The 23,022-nt window shown below is 41.2% G+C and overlaps 1 protein-coding gene across 1 annotated transcript in view; it reads right to left on the bottom strand.

The window, feature by feature from the left end:
* nrxn2b (neurexin 2b) overlaps positions 1-23,022 on the bottom strand; it is a 649,237-nt gene that overhangs the window by 349,621 nt on the left and 276,594 nt on the right. Inside the window, exons 8-11 of the mRNA XM_085349739.1 lie at positions 10,644-11,082; positions 9,322-9,705; positions 7,168-7,371; positions 4,170-4,196 (exon numbers count right to left, since the gene is read on the bottom strand). Of these exons, the coding sequence (XP_085205865.1) occupies positions 4,170-4,196; positions 7,168-7,371; positions 9,322-9,705; positions 10,644-11,082 (1,054 nt within the window). The remainder of the gene's footprint in view (positions 1-4,169; positions 4,197-7,167; positions 7,372-9,321; positions 9,706-10,643; positions 11,083-23,022) is intronic.

The following is a 23,022-nucleotide window of genomic DNA, read 5'->3' as shown; positions in this document are numbered from 1 at the left end:
GGAAAAATGGTTGCAGGTCTCTTCAACTTTGTTATTTAATTCAGTAGCCAAGGCTGCACATAACACTGATGAAGCACAGAATGTGTTTTAATTCAGGTGTGTGTGGAGGGAGGAATTATTCTTTCATTCCTCCATTGTGGATCACATCCAGTTTCTTATTGGATATATTGTACAATCACTCACTTTATTCCAGTGTTTCATTAGAAGTATTTAATTGTGTGGATGTTATAAAGAGAGTGTGGACATAATAAATAGCATACTAAGCAATGGTACTGAATAGTAGTCGTACAAACACTTACGACTTTGTGTCGATTGTAATTTACAGTGCTGATAACATTATATAGCTCCTCTTGCATTCTTTCATATTATATTCTGCATATATATTCTGCTCCAAGTGAGTTCAAACAGATAAAAACCAAAGTCAACATGAGTACATTCAACTGAGAAACCAGGACATTTGGAGAAATCAGGTCACGCTGGTAATATAACCTGGATACTGCATGTGCAGCTGATCAGTAAGGAGTTAAAATACTGCTACCACTATCAGAAAATAGTGGTGAAATCTTCCTGCATGCTGCACAAAAATAAGCGAGCACATAGAATTACTATTGGATTCATCAACTGCGCATGTGTCTCATGCTTCTTTATAAGGAAAACATTACATAAAGGTGTGTCATGGCAGAAAGAATGCAAAAGAAAATGTAATGTCCAAGGTTAAAACCACACAAGGTCCATTTTAGTTAAGCATTACCTTGAAAATGACATTTTTTTAAGGGGGGGGGGGGGGTTGCTTATAAAAATAAGTTGAGCTTAGGCTGTGTTAACAGATGGCAAATGTTATGTTTCCCCAAGACACAAGTGATAAAAGAAAAGGTTTCACATGAGAGTGGACTTATTAAGCTTATTTCCAGCTCCATATTACTATTCTTGGATTCTGCTAGAGTGGCTTTGCACGCTACAGTCAAAAGAGATCATTCTTTATCTCATATTGAGCCTTGGTGCGGCACCTCAGTTCAACCATGAGCCATTTTAGTTATTCACCCTTTAAAGCCCTTTAAGCCAGCTGTCTCCTGATTGGCTGCTGAGATTACAACATTAAGGAAGATCTACTTCACAGCATACAGATCTAAGAGAAAAAAACAAAAAACAGTGTTCACGACAGCATGTAGGCTGAACTCTCAAGTCTGAGAAATTACTTGTACATACACTGACCTCACTACCATATCAGTATGGCGACAGTACGCTAGCAGTGAATTGGGGAAGTGTTTCCCATTAAAATAAATGTTATGTTCGAGAGGATAAAGTGTGCATATTAAGATAAAACTGCAGCTTTTTAACCAACTCTCCATTCTGACCAATATTTCATTGCTAACTCTTCTAAAGCTGCTTTTTGATTATTTTGAAATGTTCTTTTGGAAAATGACAAATGTGCATAACTAGTGAATGAATTTGTTACAAAGCCTAAAAGGTCCATTTAGTCTTGTGATGATTTCTACACCCTGTATTTTTCAGTCCTGCCTAATGAACAGTTATTTGTAATGTCTCCTACACACTGGGCGTTTCAGTCTATGCTGAAGTGAGCACTTTCAGATGGATGGGGCAAAGGCTATGGCATTAGCAGACGGAGTTCTCACACCCCACATGCTGGCCATATGTCATGCCAAATCGCATCTCATCTCTCGCTAAGAGAAGGTGCTGCTGGAGGCTGAAAGGCCACCCTCCAAACCGATATCATCAGCTTAACACCCTGACCTGGACAGAGCTGAGGGCTACAGCTATGCTCTGTATCATATCTAGACACATTAAGTCAACTGAGCTACGCTGCAATAAAACACAAAGCCGATCTTTCAAAACTAGGCAGCCCAAAGTCCAGACATAAAAGCGGGTCAATAACAGTGCAGTCCATTAAATGCATTATTTGTGGGTACTACCAAATACTTGTGAATATATATCTTAATGTCATAATTAACTGCATGGTGGTGTGGTGGTTAGCCCTGTTTCAGTGTCACAGTAAGAAGGTCCTGAGTGGGAATCAAGGCCTTTCTTTGTAGATTTTCCATGTTCTCTCTGTGTCTGTGCAGGTTCTCCCAGATACTCTTCATCCCACATTCCAAAGAGACGAATGGGGATAGAATAATTAGCGACTATAATATGGCTGTGAATGGTTGTCTGTCTCTACTGTATGTGTTAGCCCCATGACGGATGGCCTGCCCAGAGTGTCCAGGAGAGGATACATGAATCTTCGTTATGGTTACAATGTAAAATGAATGCTCAGCCTGCAAAATCTTTGTTCTGCTGGCTACTTTCTTTGTGGACCAACCAGCAGACACTTCGGTAATCCTGACTTTCTTACTAAAATTCAAGGCTTAAGCTTTTGTAGGACTCGGGAGGCGATATCGACCAGGAGATGTCATGGTACTGAATAAATTGTTGTCTGTAGTTCTGCCTGATTTGTTCCCTCACTGCTTTTTCTCTTCCTCTCTCTCTCTCTCTCTCTCTTTCTCTCTCTCTCTCTCTCACACACACACACACACACACACAGATACAAACACAGTCCCTCGCTCTCATCCAGTTACACTTACTGTATATACTTGAAACTCTCACACACTGTTGTGTGACCGAGAGAAGTCCTACCCATAAAAAAGGAAATTACCAGACAAGATCAGTCATGCAAAGAAACAAAGAAAGGTTAAATAAAATATTCCCTGCAAAACCACTGAATTCCAAGTCTGCAACAAATTACTACTTAAGTAGAAAGAATGCGTAAGAAAATCAATATTTAAACTCAACAGCTTCTTTTGAGCTTTAACAATAAAGCATACAGAACCTCTGATGCCACAGCTTTCAGTACGGAAGTTGTTCAGTTTTAAACAGGTTCACAGTGAAATGTTTGAACGCTATGTTGGAACAAAGCGTATGTCAGTCTTTAATCGAGCTAAACCCTTGTGTTAGTCTGACATCTAGTGGTTAATCCAGGGTATTGTGCTCTTTTAAGCATAATTGAAATGTTTCCTCTTCTGGTGTCTCTTCCACATATTTAGGGACATAATTCGACATACACTAAGGCCACTTCGAAACCCGATGGAAGCTCATGAGGTTTTTGCATTGTAGTTTTGTATGAATAGCTTTTAGGTGCAGTGATGTGAGTGACATAGTGTAACGACAAATGTGATTAATCTGGCTGCAATAACGAAGTAGAAAATTAATTAATGCCCAATTCTCTAAACATACACAAAAGAAAACAGAAGTGATTTATTAATTGGTACCTTCTCAGCTGTTGTTGTTAGACACAGATCAAAGTCATGCCCCAACCTTTCCCCCTTCACAAATACTTCATCGAAACTGAGAAACACACCCACACACATGCAATCATTGGCAAACAAGAGGTTTTCTCTACTTTGTCACCACTGCTGGCAGCACTTACCTGTGGGCTAGTTGTTCAATTGTCAGTGACCGTGATAGAAATAACAGTTTGCTATCATTTTGTCAGCATGAGGCAGAAAAACATTAGCTTGCTCGGAAAACAAGCACACACCAGGTGGTGCCATCTCTCAGTGGATAAGCAATTAGCTTTGAAGGGGGGGGGGGCAAAACTACAGTCCCCCCCCCCCACAAAGAAAACAAGCAACACCTGTGTGTGCAGCCATGTGGAGCCCAAACTCAGCGTCGCATAATAGAAAATAGGGACATCCAACAGGGGAGTGTCAAGTTGCCCTTTTCTGAATGTGTTTGTGGAAAAGGTTGACAGGAAAATGACTAGAATGGGGAATAAGCAGGAGGAAGGCAATGAAATAATTTCATAGCTGAGAGTAGACAAATGAGAAAGGTTGTGGGATGGAAAATTCTAATAATTACGCAAGTGAAACATTAATTAAATCTATGTGAGAAAAGGGGAAATTAAAGTGACAAAAGGAAATAAGAAAAACACAGATCAGGTAATTAAAAAAAAAGGGACAGACATACAATAGAGGCGGGAGAAAAAAGCTGAATGATGGGAAAAAATTAAAAGTTGTGTTTTCAAAACTAAGAAAATATGGGAGCAGAGACACGGGTAATGAGCGGAGGGAAACAAATCATGTGGACAGAAGAGAGCAGAAAGCGCCACGGCACAGAGTCAGGATGAAAAAGACAGATACATTTTAGTCAGAAAAATGGATAGAACCACTTACTGAGGCTACAGTCTATCCTGATACAATCTGGCGGGAGAGAGAGCGAAATGGTGAGATCAAATAAAAAGAAAAGGAGGAAAAAGGATAGAAAGAAGAGATTGGATAAAAGAGAAAAAAAAGACATTTTTACATCCTTCAAGGTACATTCTGCAGACAACCAAACTTTGCTCTGGGGCCACCATCCGGGGACAGGCTCTGAGTCAGGATCACCCTTTCCCTTCATCAATCCCATCAACCTTCCTTCGCCTTGCTCCACCCAATCCTCCCAAAGCACAGTAGAAGGCAGACTTGCAAAATAAGATCTATGTATTACAAATATGAAAATAAACTATACAAAGTGGTCTACTGCTGACACTGAATACCTAATAAGACTACTTTGTGATTATAAGGAAAACTAAAGTAAATTCTGTGCTTGGACTCACTTGGTTCCTATTAAGCACAATCTCTTAATGGCCTTTTTATCTCTTCCACTGCTTATTGTGATTTTTATTCCTCATAATAATAATAATAATAAAAACATCCTTTAGAAAACTGTTTAGAAATGGTCTAAATGTGCTGGTTATAATCACGCGGTTTGAAAAAAATGGTTTGAGTACTATCTAACTGATCCATTCTCCTCACACTGTGGACATAAACGCTGCAATACCGTCATTACAGCAGACGTCGCACCACGCAACTGTAACGTCAGCTGCCTTTCCTGGTAATTTGAGATTCACTTGCCTTCTACAGCACTTTGGGTTCGACAAACCCGACAGTAACTGACACGAAAAGGTGATCTGCACATCCCAGCCACCTCATGCCTTGTGCACAGAAACTGAAATAGGCCTGTATATATTTTGTGCTACTTGCTACAAGTGGTGCGAGGAAAATGCCGTAAAAAGTGTTTCATCATTTTAAAAGGTTTAAAAATATGATCTTGTGGCTTAAAGCACAGAAAAGCTCAGTTAAAATCATGCAAAGTGTCCGTAAATGCCCAAGAAACTCAATGTGACTCTTCAGCGTAAACGGACCTTTGACTCGACTCTAAATGGAGCTAGGGATTTCTTTGACAGGAACTAGTACACTCTACCTGTCACACACTGATATGTTATGATCTACGTGTGCATGTGGCAGAGTGGCTGGGTTGTGGTCTCGAGCTGTCAACCGCTACAGAATAGTGGACACAAACAGCCAGGAACCAGGATCACTCTGTAGAGATTTGGAGGTCATACAAACACAATGATATTAAAATGCTTTTAGGGGCCACGAGCATCGACTGATGTTTTCCGAATACATTTAATTCAGGACAAAAGCGACATTCATGATTGTAAACAGTGTAAAGCATTTTGTAGAGGAGGTCTAATCATGAATTACTCATTCAAGAATCAATAAATACAATATTTATGGCATTAGGTAAAACATGCCAGCCGTCATCTGGCCTACACATTGCAGGCTGAACATGTTACCGTCACTCTCTATCATTAAAGATATCATTAGGACTACATCTGCCCAATTATAGCAGTTCCTAGTGATTAATTACCAGGATTTTAATTATCTTAACAAGGATTAAGGCCTTAACAGATCAGAAGGATTCCCTTCTGACTTGTTTCACTTTAGTTGTTAATTAATTTTCTTGCAAAAGAGCAGTGGAAATCATTAGCATAGCTAAGCTGAGTTTCATTTAAAAGCCGGTAAGAAAGGAAGGAAAAGGGGCTGGTATAGAAATTATCTTGAGGATTAGCTTTAAGTGTGGGGGCATAGCTGAGAGGTTAAGATGTGGCCCTAGGTACATTAAGTTCAGCTGTGTATGCCCCGACAGCTACAGCTGTGAGCTGGTCTCTGACTGTTTGATCCGAGGGCCGCAGACATACAGGCCATTGAAGGGATGAAAAGTTCCATCTTTTGTGTCCTGGCCAGGAGGGGTTTTATGACTGATGGAAAAAAGTGAGAGTGTGAAGGAGAAAGAAGATAGAAAGAGGAAAGAGAGGGGAATGGCCTCCTTCATTTATCCCACTGTCCCCATTCATGTCTCTAAGGTGGCTTAAACTCTAATATTCCAGAGTGCACCTCTGTCATGCTCCTCCTGGTTCACTGCTGACAGTGTGGTCCTTCAAAGGGTCAGGACAGATTTAAAGTATCTAGAGCTGGAAGGTCATACCATCTTCCCCAGAGCAATGGTATTCATTGCAATGAAATTTTAATAAGTCAATAGGAAGCATTATTAGAGGGGATTCATATCCCCTTCCTAAGATTCCATCTAGCTTACAAAATCACGGAGCTTCTCCTATTAACACTCAGGCTGCTTCACATCCTCAAACCTCCCTTTCAGCACATGGGCCTATGAAAAAGACTCCTGCCTACTCGCAGCACCAGGGAAGCTTTGGTAGAGCTCCGGTATAACGCAAGAACCATTAGGAAGCGCAAGACAGAGGCAAGCCCACCCTGAAGCTTTAAGAGCAACCTTCAAGGGCTCAGGGTCAAGGCAGTGATATTGTTAGAGATGGAGCTTTTTTACCAGGATGAGGAGCCATGGGGCTTCACAGAGTACAGGAAGAAGGGGATGAATGCAGAGGAAGTGGGGGCAGGGGTCGAAGCATATTGAAGAGAAGTTACTGCAGGGTGTCTCCCTACAGAGGCTGCAATGACTGCGTTCTGGAGCTAGTTTTACATTTTGACTTTGTCTCATTTTCTCACAGTTAGCAGTTGGTAAGGGATAAGTTTCTCTTTGTTCCTCAGTTTTCTCACATAAATAGCTCTTTAGCACTGTTGGCAGTTAAAAACATTAGGTAACGGCCAGAACCTACTGATGTAACAGAGGGACGTGTTCAGAAACTTTTCCCCAGCCAACTACCTGACAATGTTATAAAAAAAAAAATCATGCTGTGAAACTCAAAATGTCAAACCATTATTCTGAGTACAAAGGCATACAATGCTGAAATACAAAGTGAGTGTGAGGAGACAGGGAAGGAGGCAAGGGAAAGGTTAGCGGGGACATCCACAATGAATCACGGGGGCCTACCGAGGTTAACGGTGAGCTTGACGCGGCCTCCGTCCAGCTCCAGTCGCAGGGTGTCCGCTGACTCCTTGGAGGTGGTGGCCATGAGCAGGCCGTACGCTCGCTGAGACATGAAGCGCAGCGCCACGTCTTCGGCCTCTGTGTGCATGGTGACCGGCATGATGATCTTCAGGTACATGCTGCCGTCGTAACTCAGCACCGTCGCCTCTGCAAAGGGGCGATGAAGAGGATGAAGTAAGCAACGAGTAACAATCGAGGGAACGGTGTCTCCCGAACAAAGGTCGGGCCGGTATCACAGCTAAGTTTAAAGTAGCTGTGATAATCCACGTAAGCTTAATTACAGTTGAAAAATCTTTCAATCACTCACGTCCCGCTTTCTCCAAAGACGACAGCTCTAATTCAAACAGGATTTAGACAAGACGTGTATTTGGACGCCATATCAACAGCATAGGATCAAGGGAAAATTCGGCATGAATCAAGATCAAAGCCATGTATGTCTGAAAACGTCACACCAAAACAAAAGGGGATATAAATCTTGTTACACCTCTCAGACATTCAAATTTAACAATTTCATAGAAATAATCAATGCGCACAGCTTCTGAATGTCTTTTTCTGTGTGTACACTTTTAGCACACCTTATCATTTACAATGGATTTGTTAAATATGTATAACATTTGCTTAAATTAGATCTATCGGATGGCCTAGGAACGCCTTAGGGAGGTCTGGGCTTCTGTGACCCAGCCCCCTGATAAGGGGATAAAAAATATGGATGGATAAATAATTATCTCATAATTATGTTTACATTTGTTTACAAGAACCCACATTTCAAGAAAACGCTGACAATTTTAAAGTGTAGTGTATTAATACAAGAAGAACAGGAAACCACAAAAAAAGGACTTAACAAAAACATCAGATGCTTGCCAAGCTTAGAAAAACAAAACTCAGTCCGTGCTGTAACACGGTCTTCATGTTCACACTACATTGAAGCGTGGTTACTTTCTCTAACATCGCTGCTGCCATAAATAGACCGCTGTTGGAGATTGACAGTTCCAGAGGAGTGCTCTTATCTTGGAGCGTGGGTCGATATGTGTCACCACAGGCTAACATGAGTCACTTTCACAGGGTGCTTCAAGCATTTAGATTTTAGAGTGTACAAAAACACGATGTTAAAAGATGCAGAAAAATCCCTCCTACAGGCCAGCAATCGCTTAAAATGCTGCTATTTCAAGAGAGCACATCAGATTCGCAAATCCTACACAACACACTGTGTGTACTTTGACAAAAGTCCCACTTGTATAAAAATGTGATGCCGCTGCATTATTTTATCAAAACAGTGAACGGCTAAAAGAGACCATTCATTATTGCATAATCACCATCACTACAACCTGCAGGGCCCTGTCCCTGTCAAATCAATATCACAGATTCTCCTGTCATTCAGCTAATCTGTGAACTCAGTTTATATACACAGGTGTATCTAGCTGGGTATTACAGAAGTGTGCCTGCAATAATACAAAAATCCACAAGATGGCAGAAGAACATCACTTAAACCACGCTTGTCATCCGAGGAACCAAATAGTAAATTGTTAAAATTATCACCCTTCAAAATAAGGATATTTCATCCTATACCCTGACTGTCCTGACTTGAATCCAATTTCTCCTTCCCTCACCCTGCCTCGCTGTGGTGCAAAGGCCACTCGTGTGTGTGTGACTGACACAGATGGCGGCAGGAGGCCTGGCTGCTCTGTCGCACTCCTGCCAACATCCCAGCACTTCAGCCAGTGGGCTGAATGCAAGCAAGTCTCAGGTGGCATTTGGTGCACACACAGCTCCTTGTTGGTTACAATACAAGGAAGAATGCTGTCGTATGTGTCAGCACATTAACTTAACAGAAACTTTTCGTTGTTTGGTGTTGGGACTCTCATGATTTCCTTTTCATTCTTACTGCAGTGCATGGGGCCTCATATAAAGGAATATCTTTGCTTGTGTGTATATGTTTGTCCTGCTTTTAATGCGATAAAAAAGCATTTCATTTCTTTTCTGGAGTGTAGCCAAAACAATTATATTTATCATAGTCAGTATTCAATTATATACAATGAATTCAGATTCTATAATTAATCCTTAAGTGGTCAAAGAAGCTTCACTCTTGGCCCTTCTTACCTATCTCACAGTTGGTACCAAGGTATCCGGTGCCAGTGCAATCACAAATGTACCGGTTCCAGCCCTCTTTGCAAAGACCTCCGTTGCCACAAGGGGCACTGCTGCAGCGTTTCTGTAGCTCACGGGTGCAGAAACTGCTGACACCCAGGGCACTCTGGATCTCAGCCAGCCGGCGGACATCCCGGCTCTTGCCATCGATGAATAGGTCACGGACGCAGCCTACGTAGCCGTAGTTAAGGAGCGCTGTCCAAACTTCTGGCGGCAGGATGAGATCTGACTTAGATTCGGGCAGCCCGCCCAAGTACATATCAGTGTCCAGGTCCAGGATTTCACTGCCCTCTGGGGAGCTGAAGGGCATGCTGCGGCTGTTGACTGAGATTGATCCTAAAATACAGAAAGAAAGAAGAAACAAGCAGCAAGATGTTAACTTTTGAATCTGATGTTACTGGCACCTGGATACATCACCCTAACTGCAGCTACATGAATGAATATAGGTCCAGCTTATCTGTGCATGACTGAGCATGCATCTTGTATTTAGTGCTTGACTAAAGTGATTCAGATGGTCAGGACTGAAAATGTGTATAGTCTATATACGTAAATGTGAGTGAGCGGAATAGCGGGAGGGGCAGTAGGTGGCTAATTTAGGGAAACAGAACAGGGACAGACGGAGACAGAAGGACATACACGCCACAGAAAGAATAGATGACAGTAGAGTGTGCATCCATATGCGTGTGTGTGTCTAATGTGTCTATAATAGGCTAAATGGAGGAGAAGGGAAGCAGAATGCAGCAGGGAGTGGGTGAAACAAAAGGCCCTCTCTCTTTCGGTGATTAACGACTCCATCTTAATTTTCTATTAAAAGCCAATTACAGGAGGAGCAGCAGTGAGATCCCATGCGTGCATACACACTCACACACACACGTATGCACGCACGCATTCACACGCTTCCTCATTATAAGGCAACAATTGAGGGAGATATAATGTCCAAGGTTCTTTCCCACCTACAGATCATTCATCAGACAATGCCCACTCAAGCATACAGATGCTCCTGTTTGCACCCCCAGAAGGCAGAGGAATTTAAAGACATCACACAGTTTTTAAAAATAGATATACTGTTAGTATATGCAATCACTACTCTGCTTCCAACATGATTGAATTGTCATGAAGGACAAAACAGTATTAGACTATGACAAAGTCAGTTCTGTCCCCTTTTCCGTGCAGAGTCTATATTTCTGTCTTCCTAATCCAGTGAGCCGTTCACATGCACTTAAATCGCATGCAACATAAAAAAGTGACTAACCCAGTTTTAAAGCACTCCTCACCTTTCCTTCCTTCTCTTTGGAAATCCACATGGCACCATTCCCCATCGTTGACCTTCTTGTTGCTGGCCTTGAGCTTTGTTTTTCCGGAGCCCATATCAATCAGCAGGTACAAATACCCCTCCAGAAGCTCCATGGCAAAGTAATCAGTCTTCAGCTCCCTACCAGGCTTCTGCTCTTTAGGCCCCTGAGGCCGTCCGTGGCTGAATAACAGAAGGCCGCTGGGCTCTGTGGTCCGGAAGTCAAAAGAGATAGAGCCCGTCTTCTTGGTGTTCCACTTTGGCAGAGAGATGTAGGACTCGGGGGTCTCAAAAGTTACAGGATCCAGGGCTGCTACATCCTCACAGCGGAACACCAGGTCACCATTCAGGGTGATTTTCGGGTCACGCTCGATGGCCAGCCGTGACAGCTCCAGCTTAAAGTCGTTGTTCTTGTACACCACCTAAAAGAAAAGCAAATGGTTGAAAGGTTATGATTGTGCATTTGGAGTCAGACTATGATTTAAAAACATGTGACTCAAAAAACAAAATGCAGTTTCAACAGCATAGTCTGTGTTGTCATGGCTGTTAATACTGAGAGCCAGCAAATGCATTTTAATTGCTTCAGGTAGTTTCAAGTATTAGTTATAGTCGCTGCCGGGGAATCTCAACAGCACGGGGAAATGACTTAAAACTTGAATAAGTACATGACTTTTTCATGAACTGCAGTGTGGAACAAGTATTAGCGGAAAAGAAGCTGCTTTAGTATCTCCTGCACATGACCCGGTAACAACAATTTTAGGTCAGAGAAAAGGTTTTGCTAAGGGAAACAGGAAGAGCCAAGAAGCGAGATGAAAGCAGGCCGAATGCCGATGTCTGCTAGTACTGAGGTGTGGACCCACAACTTAAAGAGTGTATTGTACTCTCATCACTGGTGTTTAAACTCCTGAACTCTGGTTCATTCCATAAACCATACAAATGTTTCTTCTTGTACAAAACCATTCCTCACAAATGGAGTAAATATGCATAATAAATTGAAAAAATTAAAAAGGCTCCAGGGGATATCCAGAAACAGAAAAAAAGCGAACGTTGCCTACAGCTCCAATGCAAATGTCTCCAATGGTCTTTGATGAAATACAGCTCTATTGTTTGAGCTCAGAGTGTGCCTCCGTGTATGCATTCATAATGGATTAATTGCTGAAGGCAAAGCAAATTGTTCTTGTCTTTTATAGTTTTAGTTTTCTTTTTATTTGTTGAACACTCTGTACACAGCTTTGTGAGAGGCCTTCCTCAAGGTAATACTGTGAATCAGCAGAGCTCTCTCCATTTGTGCGCTGTTCGCACTCTCTGTTTACCACACTGCTCACAATAAAACAGAGAAAAAATAAGCTGGTCTTCATTTCAATCCCTGATTTCTGCTGCTGTCTAAGCTGAAAGGTTAAGGAGATTGTTCCGGTTCGGTTTGATTCCGCCAGCAGATGTTCTCATTTGAATTGTCAGAGAGTATAAAAACAGAAAGAGCTACCTGCTCTTTGTGTTTGGAGTACAATTCTTGTTCTCATGAAAGGATGGAATGAAAGTCATCACCTTCTATTCATATCTACTACTTCCCACACTGGAAAAGGGTGAAATTTCAATTGCACAGAGGTCAGAGTGAAAATGAAGGTAGAAAACTTTTTACTATGCTTCAGAATTAAGTTTCTCATTTATGAAACACGTTTCATTTCTTCAATCATGTAAAAAAACAAACAAACATATATGACAAGTTGAAGTGAAGATCTTATACTTAAGAAAAACTGAAACCTTGAAAATATTCACTAGTTATGTAAGTGTATTCTAGTTTGGGAAGCATAGATGTCAGGGTCCTGGGACTGGGCGACCCAGGATCTCTGAGCAGTTATTTATTATATTATTATTATCATTATTATATGTATTTTGGTGTTGCTTCCCTTCTCTGTGCTTGTGTGTGTATATATGTGTGTGTGGCTGAGCACCCGTTTATAGGCGGCGTCAGGCCCCTGCAAGGGGACTGGCCACACCCGAAGCCACACACCTGCTGCTGATCAGGCCTCGTCGGGGGAGCTACTTAAGAGAGTCTTGGAGCTCCCACCGACGCGGGATCATTGCATGAGACTCCACGTTAGTCACCCTGTCTAAGCTAAGTCTGAAAGTATATGCCTGCCGATCTGAGTGTCCTGACAGCTGCCGTTATTGTTTCCCGCAGGAAGAGCGTGGAGGGCACGGAGAGCAGCGAGCACCGGGGGGTGCTGAAACGGGAGCAGAGAGCACACGGACTATTCACAGGAGACACGACACGGGAGTCTGGGAAAATACGGGGAGTTATTGTTACGTTGTTTTTCACCTTGTAAATAAACACTGCCTATACATAGAGCACCGCGCCTGGGTCCTCCTTCCCCACTCCTTCCACGGTGTGCCATGCCGCACCGTGACAATAGACATACGACCCTGTCCTAAACTTCTATAGCCAAACATCTATAACATCTGTAGCCATATCTCATTTATAGCAGCAGAAGACACAATTTCTTGGAAGAGACCAAGTTTAAGTTATATCAAGGACTTGCTTGGGTATTTTAGGTGCTAATTGTACATGCACAACCAAATCATGGGTGCTCCACTTCAACTGTGCTGGAACAAGATAGAAATAGTGAGACTAAATAAGAAAAGGGAGAAATGTATTGGATTTGTATGATTTTATGTTTTAATTGTAAATACACGATTTATGGGTGTGTTTGGATCATATTTTTAAATATATAAAGTATAATATATGAATGTTTACATGCTTTAATTGTTTTCTTTGGGAAAATGTGGAAGCACCCCTGGCGGGTTATGAGCAAGGTGTGGCTCAATAGCAACAGGATATGAAGGACTGCCAATTACCTGATTTGTGTGCGTTCTGTTTGCATGTGCTGAACAAATAAATACTGTTGGGAGTCATCATAAAGTTAAATTTAAGTTTAAATCTGGTCCCTTTTTTCATTAATCATCCCAAAGTCATTTAAAGTTGGGGTACACAACAGTACCGTAACTTGATTAAAAAATATAACTGGTGCAAAAGGGAACTACACTCCTGCATTGCCTCTGGGCCCTGAGTCTATCCTGCAACAGTAGATGTGCCTTTTCAGACCAGATCAGAAAAGTATAAACAAATCCGGAGATGTCCAGGAAGAAAACAAACCAGCATTGCCCTGGTGGTATCTTCACAAAATATGTGCATTATTGACTGTAAGCCATTCTAAAAAGTACACAATTTTCTGTTTTCTGACTATGTAGCATTACTTTAAAAAAAAAACAACAACAACAAAAATACAATATCTAGGAAACTGGGGAGAGTTAGTACAGTTTTGGCTGCTATAAGAAGACTTGATGAAGATTGCACCAGTCTGGGTGAGCAGACTTCACACAGTTTCCATGCAGAGGACCAAGATCTTTGAAAGAAGTGGATCATTAACAGGAAATACTTTGTTCCCAGCAAAAACAGCATGAAAGGTTTTGGTTAAGGGTACTTCACTTACCCAGTAGAGTTATTCAGCTGTCTAGCCAAGCATGATGCAATGCTTAGCTAGTTAATGTTAGATGCTGTGTAACCTGACTTAGATTAGATGGGTTTGATGGATTTTACCAAACTGCAGCTTAACCTAACTAATATGATGTACAGAATATTGTATTTCATTTCTTGTTTTTCACAGAATTTTTACCCAAGCTTCTAACTTACTGAGCAGAATTATTAATGCTGAATTATTTTGTGTGTATTGTGTCACATTTTGGTTTTTATTTGCATTGGCCTGTTTTTGCATTTGCTTGTGTGTATAATTTGCCTTCTGTGATGTGGTTCATGATTTTTTTGGCTGCCTAATTTGTCCAGACCGCTGCTGTCATTCCTCATTGTCTTTCATGGTATCTCTTTCAAACGCCCTCCAATCTAACCTATTTTTTTTTCTTGCACACGGGCACACTATCTCATCCACTCACTCTTCCTTTCTGTCAAATGCTACACCTACACACCGGCACTGAATGCTCAACAAGAACACAGATATGCTGGGTTATTCTTAAACTTAAGCCTCCTTTGGTTATCTTCAACATTAACCACGCTGCCACATGTACTGTACACCTCATAATGTCACCATTAGCACAGATTAGTACTGGTAATTAGGTATGATAATACTAAAATTGGCAGCAAATAAGGCGTAAACTCCTCTTGCTTAAGGTGTTAGAAAAAGAGAGAGATAGGTGCAAGAGAGGAAAAGCAGCATAAAAAATAAAAGCTTTATTTTTTTTGATTTATTTACAGGTTTTCTCTTGGTTTTGCGTTCAGCTCTGTATCCAAAAAAGGAAAAACTGTCATTACCATCATTGCAGAGACTGCTTGAAGAATTTCCTTTGTCTTGATCATTCAATTGTTGTTTGACTTTGCCTGTTTACTCATTTCCTGTTTTATTTTGTAGTCATTTGTCGCCTATGTTTTGCATGTAGCTTTATTCCCCTTGTGTCGTTATCCTAATTAGTTTCACCTGGGCCTTGTTCCACAGCTGTGTCTAATTCCCTGATTAGCCCTCAGTGCATTTGTGTATGTATATATAGCCCCATTTTCCTTTTGTTTGAGTGTGTGTTAATCTACAGTTCTGCGTTCCTGTCAGTGAGTGTGAAGTGTGGCTATTTTTTTCTTTGTTTATGGACTTTGGTGTTCCACCAAATAAAAGGTTGTTTTTTAGTTTATTTTTGTGTCCTTTGTTTGCATCATTCCTGCCAAACCTCTTGACAAACCAAGTGCTGTGCTTGTTATAAAGAATCACACAACATGTTTGAAAAGACAAGATGAGGCAAGAAATCCAGCCATAAACATCTTGTAGCTGATGACTTTCAGCTTAGAGACTCCAATGACTGATTTTCAATAACAGACAGGTCTGCAACACTGTTGACTGGCTACTTTAAAGATGAACATATATTTTAAACACTCAGAGTGTTGAAGGGTAATTTTCAGGTAATTTTCATCACTTTTTCTTGAGTATTAACTTTACAGCTACTTGATCCAGATAGACTATTATGTGCTCAAACTTACATAGAATTTAGTGTGTCCCTTAGAGGGTTCTTTTTATAGGTTTTCGGAGTCAATAACAACAGTAAGGGTGGCCAGATTTCTACTATATTTGTGGTTTTCTCCTTTCTTGTTTCCTGGAATTTTAGTCAAAATTTTTGAATATGATTCCTTGAACATAGCACTGATGCCATAAAATATATTTCCAATTTTATATGGCAAAGAGGGTAACAGTCACTAATGATGTGCTTTTAAAAAGTATACAAATGTATCCATTTGTTTGGAGCCAACAAATAACCTGGCTAGGCAGAGGCAGGACACTACAAGCATAACCACAAATTACTGCAAGCTTTCAACGTGTACATGACATCAAAACCTTTGTAGGGTTAGGATGGGTGTTACTAGTTAGAACAACGATGAATGTAGGCATTTATCTTGGTGGCAGATCAGCTACTACTTACAGTAGTGATTCAGCAAAAGCAGAATTGTTTTGAACTGCCAGTTCAGGTGGCTGGTACTGAATGGCAAACATGTTTAGCATGCCTGACTAGGTTCAGATGCTCTGTAAACTCGTCCTTATCATACTAGCACCTGTGTGAAAATCAATTTTATTTTCATTTGTTGGAAACACTCCTTGTTAGTTTTGGTGAAATTATCTATTAATTGAGAGATAAGCCATCTTTTCAGCCAGTTATGTCTACAACTCAGTCTTTGGTAAAGGGGTAGATTAGCTAGAGGGAACACAATGTCGTAAAATGCTAAAGACGGTAGAAGAGAGTGGTGTTAAGCAGTATGGAAAACAGGAGAAGATGGTGGCGAAAGACAAATGAGAGGGTAACAGAAGGACAGAGGGCTACATGGGAGCACTAAAGCGTGTAAAGCATACCATCACTCACAGTTAAGCCAATGCCTTATAGCACATGTGTCAAACCCAAGGCCTGCGGGCCACATCTGGCACGGCGGACATTTATATCCGGCCCGCGAGATCATTTTATATAGATTTATTATTATTGTTATGCATGGCCCGGCGATATGAGGCGCTAATAACACACAAACTACAGATCCCAAAATGCAGCACTGCAGCCTCCTTGACGAACGCTAGGCTAGCTGGGAACATCCCCACGTCAATCAAGTCAAACTTCTGTTATTGCGAAGCTAGCCCCTCACAATGGCGAAGAGAAAAGTTGATTCTGAAAAAAGAGCCTTTCAGCACCGGTGGGAGACTGAATATATGTTTACAAACATTGCCGGTAAACCCGTGTGTCTTATTAGTGGAGCTAATGTGGCTGTAATTAAGGAATTTAATTTAAGGCGACAAATAGGCTGAAAAACCTAAATGTCGAGCAGAAACTACAGAAAGTAGAAGAGCTAAAGAAGAATCTAACATTTCAGCAGACTTTTTTCTCCAGAGCAAAATCACAAAGTGAAGCTGTTGTGAAAGCAAGTTTTATTGTAGCAGAGGAGACAGCCAAATCAGCCCGGCCATTTACCGAGGGAGAGTTTCTGAAGAACTGCATGATGAAGGTGTGCAACGTCTTGTGTCCAGACAAAACGCAGATTTTGGCAAATGAGAGCCTGAGCAGAAACGTATGTCAAAGTGTAACCGACATGAAACTGCCCTGGGACAAACTTGTTGGACTTACAACAGATGGAGCGCTGGTGTTGTGCGGTGAAAAAAGTGGACTAGTCGGCAGGATGTGAGTAAAGATGCAGGAGAACTGTACCAGTGAGTCAACAGCATGCTGCATCATACACCAGGAAACGCCGTGTGGTAAAGTCCTAAAAATGGAGCATGTAATGATCACCGTGACGCAAACCGTAAATTTTATCCGAACTAAAGGTTTAAATCACCGTCAATTTCAGTCTTTTATGTGGGAAATAGATTCAGAGTTTGCCGACGTGCCATCACTCAGAGGTCCGTTGGCTGAGTTGGGGAAAAATTCTCAATAGGGTTTTTGAGCTCAGCAAGGAAATCTGTCAGTTCATGGACATGGCATGTATGATGCGGTGAAGGCATTTCAAGTTAAGCTGTCACAAATGTTCAGTGCAACTTGCCTCACTTTCCCTGTTGCCAAGTAATGTTGAACCAAGTCAGCGCAACAGTGTTCCCAGATGCGCACTTTGCTGATAAACTGAGCGCACTGAGTTCGCACGGCGCTTTGGTGACTTTGAGCCACAAAATGAGAATTTTGAGCTGCTTCACAACCCATTTACAGTTGACGTGGAAACTGCACCTGTGCAGATTCAGATGGAGCTGCATTCTAATGGGACACTCAAGGGAAAGTACGACACTGAATGGCCCGCACAGTTTATTAGTTCCATTCCTGAAGCAATGCCCCAGCTCCAGATCGAACCTTGTGTATGTTTTATTTTATTTTCTCTGGGGTATTTGACAGCATGTTCATATTTCTGACTTGCAAAATTTTGACAGGATATATTTTTATGGAGAGAAAAATATTTAAAGTTAAAGTTTATTTTTTTAAGTTTATTTATTCTGGAATTATATTCCTGTCCGTATTCACATTTATGTTTAAAAAACATTGTTTTAGTGTGTTCAATAAATGTTTATCTTGTTTGGCCCGTGACCTAAAGTGTGCTTTGAGGTTTGGCCCCCTGTGCAATTGAGTTTGACACCCCTGCCTTATAGAGTCTGCAGTCAGACAGGGTCAGGTGTCTTTACAACTGCTTGTGCTCACGTTGCATCCTTATTCCTACCATCTGTCTTTCGCTCACTACTTACTGAAAACTCACTGCTATCAAAAGTTTAAAAAAATGCATTGTTCTTACACAAATTAAAACTGTTCCCCTTTATTTTTGATCATCACGTCAGACTTTAAAATTCACTGACTTGTGTGGCAGTGATTTGTTCTTTCTTATTCTAGCAGTGCAGCTAATGCAGGGCCAAAGCCTCCCACAGGGGTCCCTCCATTGATTTGTTTTGTTATTGAGAAACTCTTCAAATTCAAAACCCTGCAGGTCTGGAGAACAAATATTTGTTACTTTCTTCAGATACTTGGTGTTGTGGATATTTGATGAAACTATACACCGCACGGTTTGAATATGTTGGTTGATACACCATCCACTAATCACTTCTGTACCGATATCAATTAAATGGTACCTTAAAGACTTTATGTATTTATAAACTTTCGTCTCTTTCACTGTTTATTAGTTTATGAAGCATTCTGAAGTACCAGACGTTACACTAATGGCTTCTGCCTAAATAAAGAAACAAAAAAAACTGAAAAGTGCCAGTGAATATTGACTTGTGGCAGGCAGGACATGAGTTAGGGTGACGGGTGACTTTAAAAGATTCTTTTGTGGAACAAAGGTGAAGCTAAGAGGAAGCTACAGGTGAAGACATGAAGCATCAATATGAAGTTGGGAGGACAGGAAGAGAGAGCGTAAAAGAAAGTGAGGGCAAGGAGGAGAGCAAGCGCATTCATCCAGCACATGGAATCAGTCGAAGAAATCAATTTTTAATTTGGCCATCAGGATGGCAAAGCCATTGGTGTACCAACGGAGCTACAGTGCTACACTTAATTACACAAAGCTGCCCCTGAGAAAGGGAAGATGGGAGGCAGAAAGAAAGAGATGGAGAGAAACTATGAGAGAGGCAGGAAGAGTGACAAAGATGAGCACATGAGGAGAGGGTGGTGTGAAACGAGCGATAGCAAGGTCACTGTCTGCGAGAGACACAGGGTGGTGGAGGTTGCAGTGGGGAGACAGATGGTGACATATACAGAAGAGAAGAGAGGAATCTGTGGAAACAAGACTTGGGGGCTGAGGAGCAGAGAGACCTGATTTCACACCCCACCTCTCTGATTAGGAGCCTAAGGAAACACACATCACCCTGTGTATGATCATAGCATGTGGGTGACTTTGAACACATGGAGGCGCACATACACAGAGAGCAAATAAAAACTTCACAGGGCTTCAGTGTCTCTTTTGATGCCTTTTTACTCTTCTTCTGCTGCGCTGTTCCTTTGGATTTCTACTGCCTGGAGGGTGCTGGCCGAGCGTATCAAAGGCATTTGACCACGGTGGCAGCATGAAAGCCTTGCCCTGGACCATAACACGACTGATAATCCGAGATGTGCCACAGAACAAGCACTGCCTAACCCCCAACCACTCACTTTCTTTTTCTTTAGCTGCTACAGCTTTACCTGGTGCTCTCAGCTGCTCTTATTGCAGCTTTTCTCAATAGCTTTCTAGGTGTGGTTACTTTTCTGGCTCAGTTTAGTCTTGAAAGCTTGACCTCAGCTGGAAATTACAAACCGTAAGGCTGCTAGAAAAACAACCTAAGGTTACGTCCACACGTACCCGGGTATTTTTGAAAACGCAGATTTTTCTATGCGTTTGCACCTTTCGTCCACACGTAAACGTCGTTTTCGGTCACTGAAAACGGAGATTTCTAAAAACGCCTGCCACGGTGGATAATTTCGAAAACTCTGTTTTTGCATTTACGTGTGGACAAGAAAAACAGAGAAAACGCAGAAAACGCAGCGTCAAAGGTGTGCGCCTTTTTTGACGTCACACTGTGCGCCACGTTATTGTTTCGGTGAAATGAATTTCTACAATACTGTTACTGTTAATTGTACTCCCTGCAGTGTTTAAATGCTTACATATACACACAGTTACTGTCCCTCCACACATACGACTCTGTTCTGCTTCTATGCCCCAGCTTTGTTTACCATTTCCCACCGAGGCTTCTAGACTTCTGATTGGCCAACATTTCTACACGGTTAGGAATATATCGCCACCTGTTGCTTTGGCATGTTCCTAGCAGCGTTTTCCTTCATTTCTGCGTTTACGTGTGGACGGGATTATTTTTTTAAAACGAAAACGGAAAATCTCCGTTTTCAAAAATAGTACGTGTGGACGTAGCCTAAGCTTAAGCTTCTGGTAAGTTCATGTCTGGGTCATGTATCTTTCTGGCCTGTCACCAAACAGATGTTCAGCTATTGAGTCTGAAATGTATTACTTTAAGTCATAATTCTAAGAGTAGAGCAAACTACACTTAAATGATTTGCTTTTCTTTCTCTCACTGGGGAAAGTTTCATTCTATCTCCAGTTTTACACTGGAGATTCAATGTAGCTTGGGGCTACAGGCAAGAAGTCCAAAAGTAAATACATAAAAAACTAACACAAGCCCCCAGATGCAAACATAGCAAGTGTACTGTGGAGTCAGATATCCAAATATCCAAAGAGTTCACGAAAGAAGGAAAGTTATTTTCTTGCTGTGCTTAACCAAACACAAACATATTACTTTAAAAAACAAAGGTGAACATGAATACCAATATCTGATGGCTACACCACTTCCCACCTGTCTGGAACTTGCTCCCTTTTCTTTGTACAATCATCTCATCATCTCTTTGTATCTCATCTCTGTCAAAAACCTTCTAGTTATCATTAAATGGAGAAATGGCTGGAGAAACTGATCAGGAGGGCTAGCTCTGTGGTCGGCATGAAGCTGGACACTCTGGTGACAGTGGCAGAGAAAAGGACACTAAAGAAACTGATGGACATCATGGACAATGCCAGGCATCCTCTGCACACGGCCATTAACAACCAGAAGAGTCTGTTCAGTGACAGGTTGCTTCTCCCCAAGACAAGAACTAACAGACTTAAAAACTACTTTGTCCCACACGCCATCAGACTGTTTAACTCCTCTCTGGAGGGGAGAGGGAGGGGAAACAGGAGGACAAAGGAGGGGGGAACAACTAAGCTGCAGTGCCTCTGCACCTCACTGTACAATACCTTGTGCAATACTTTTTGTAAATAGTCAACAGTGCAATAGACTCAATACTTGAAATGTGCAATTCACTTGTATTTTTATTTTTTATTCCTATTTATTCTATTTATCCCCTTTGTATATTTTATTTATATTTGTCTCTGTATTTATATATGTGTGTGTGTGTGTGTGTGTGTGTGTGTGTGTGTGTGTGTGTGTGTATATATATATATATATATAACAGTTCTGTAACTGTAACTTCGGTCGTTGCTGTGCTTTTTTTGGAAGTCGAATTTCCCAGAGGAACCCACCCGAGGGATTAATAAAGTTCTATCTTATCTTATCTTATCTTATCTTAAATTACCCCCCTTACGTTGTTTTCATTGTGCAGTCCAGTCAAACAGAAATACTTTTTTTGTTGCTGTCACACCTTCTCTCCCTTAGCTTTAAACAGGAGATTACACAAATTAAATGATCAAGTCTTAAAACATCTGCTCTTACTTTTCATTTCTAAAAGTTTGGTCACACTGGCTCCTTAATATCAATTTCTTTTGTTACTACTAGCTCTTACCACTATCTTTTTTAAACATTTAGACAATTTGCCTTTCTTGTGCTTTGTGTGTACACTGACTGTAAATCCAGCCTTGTCTTGATGAGACAGAGGACTGTTAAATGCCTAGGGAAGTTTAAGACCCACAAGGGATTCTTCTGATAGCAACCCAAATAATGAAAGTGTAATTCTACAGGGATAATTAAGTTAGAGATAGGGTGATTACTGTGCGATCCATTAAAAGTGATGGCAAAAGTAATTACTTATTCAATCAGCATGGTTTTATGAGGGAATGCGATGGCACCATGTTGCGTTGCCTCTATACAAGTCATTACATTTACAAGGGCATAGCACTTTGAGCTGTGATTGGTTCTCTTGACAGCTTGTTCAGCCATGAATTAAGACCTTGGTGAAAATAAAAGTAATTTTTATCAAAGTTGAGTTGAAATAAAAATTTTAAAAGGCAACTGTCCTCTATATAGCCATCCACAAATATGAGTGGACGTGCTACAAATTGTGATCTGTCTGTGTGTTCTGCGGTGTGGTTAGAAAGAGAGAGGCTTCAAAGGGATTCAGGAAGCTGTATGTCTGACACCTCCTACTCTCACATATGGGAGTTATAACTGCCCAGACGGATGATTCTCCAGAGAAAGTGTCAGTCAACACAAATGTGCTTCTGTAAATATGTGTGATGATACCATGCAGCAAACTGTGTCATTTGTTCTCGCTTTGTCTAAAACAATAAAAAATGCTTCTAATTCCATACTGTGGTTTGTGAGCCACCACTCATTTCATTACATTTTGCTTCCGAGGAGCCAGACTTTGTAAGACTTGAAAAATAGTTCTTCAGGCTTTTTGAAGGTTTTTCACAGTTTTTCTTTGGACATTGGCTACTATTTTCAGTCCAGTCATTTTACCTAATCAAACTGGAGAAATACAAGACAAAAGAAGAACTGGCAAGTTTAAAAAACTATCAATAGCAGACGAACAGTGTCTGAACGTCATGTCCAAAGCTTCATCAGAAATGGTCCTACGGAAAGCGTGACCAACCTGTTCTGAAGGAAGGGAGA

The sequence above is a fragment of the Diplotaxodon limnothrissa genome, linkage group LG3, assembly GCF_057381915.1.
Source record: "Diplotaxodon limnothrissa isolate DT_005_m linkage group LG3, D_limnothrissa_male_GT1.1, whole genome shotgun sequence".
Classification (NCBI taxonomy): domain Eukaryota; kingdom Metazoa; phylum Chordata; class Actinopteri; order Cichliformes; family Cichlidae; genus Diplotaxodon; species Diplotaxodon limnothrissa.
The sequence above is the reverse complement of the archived record's forward strand: the minus strand, read 5'-3'. Positions and strand labels throughout refer to the sequence as shown.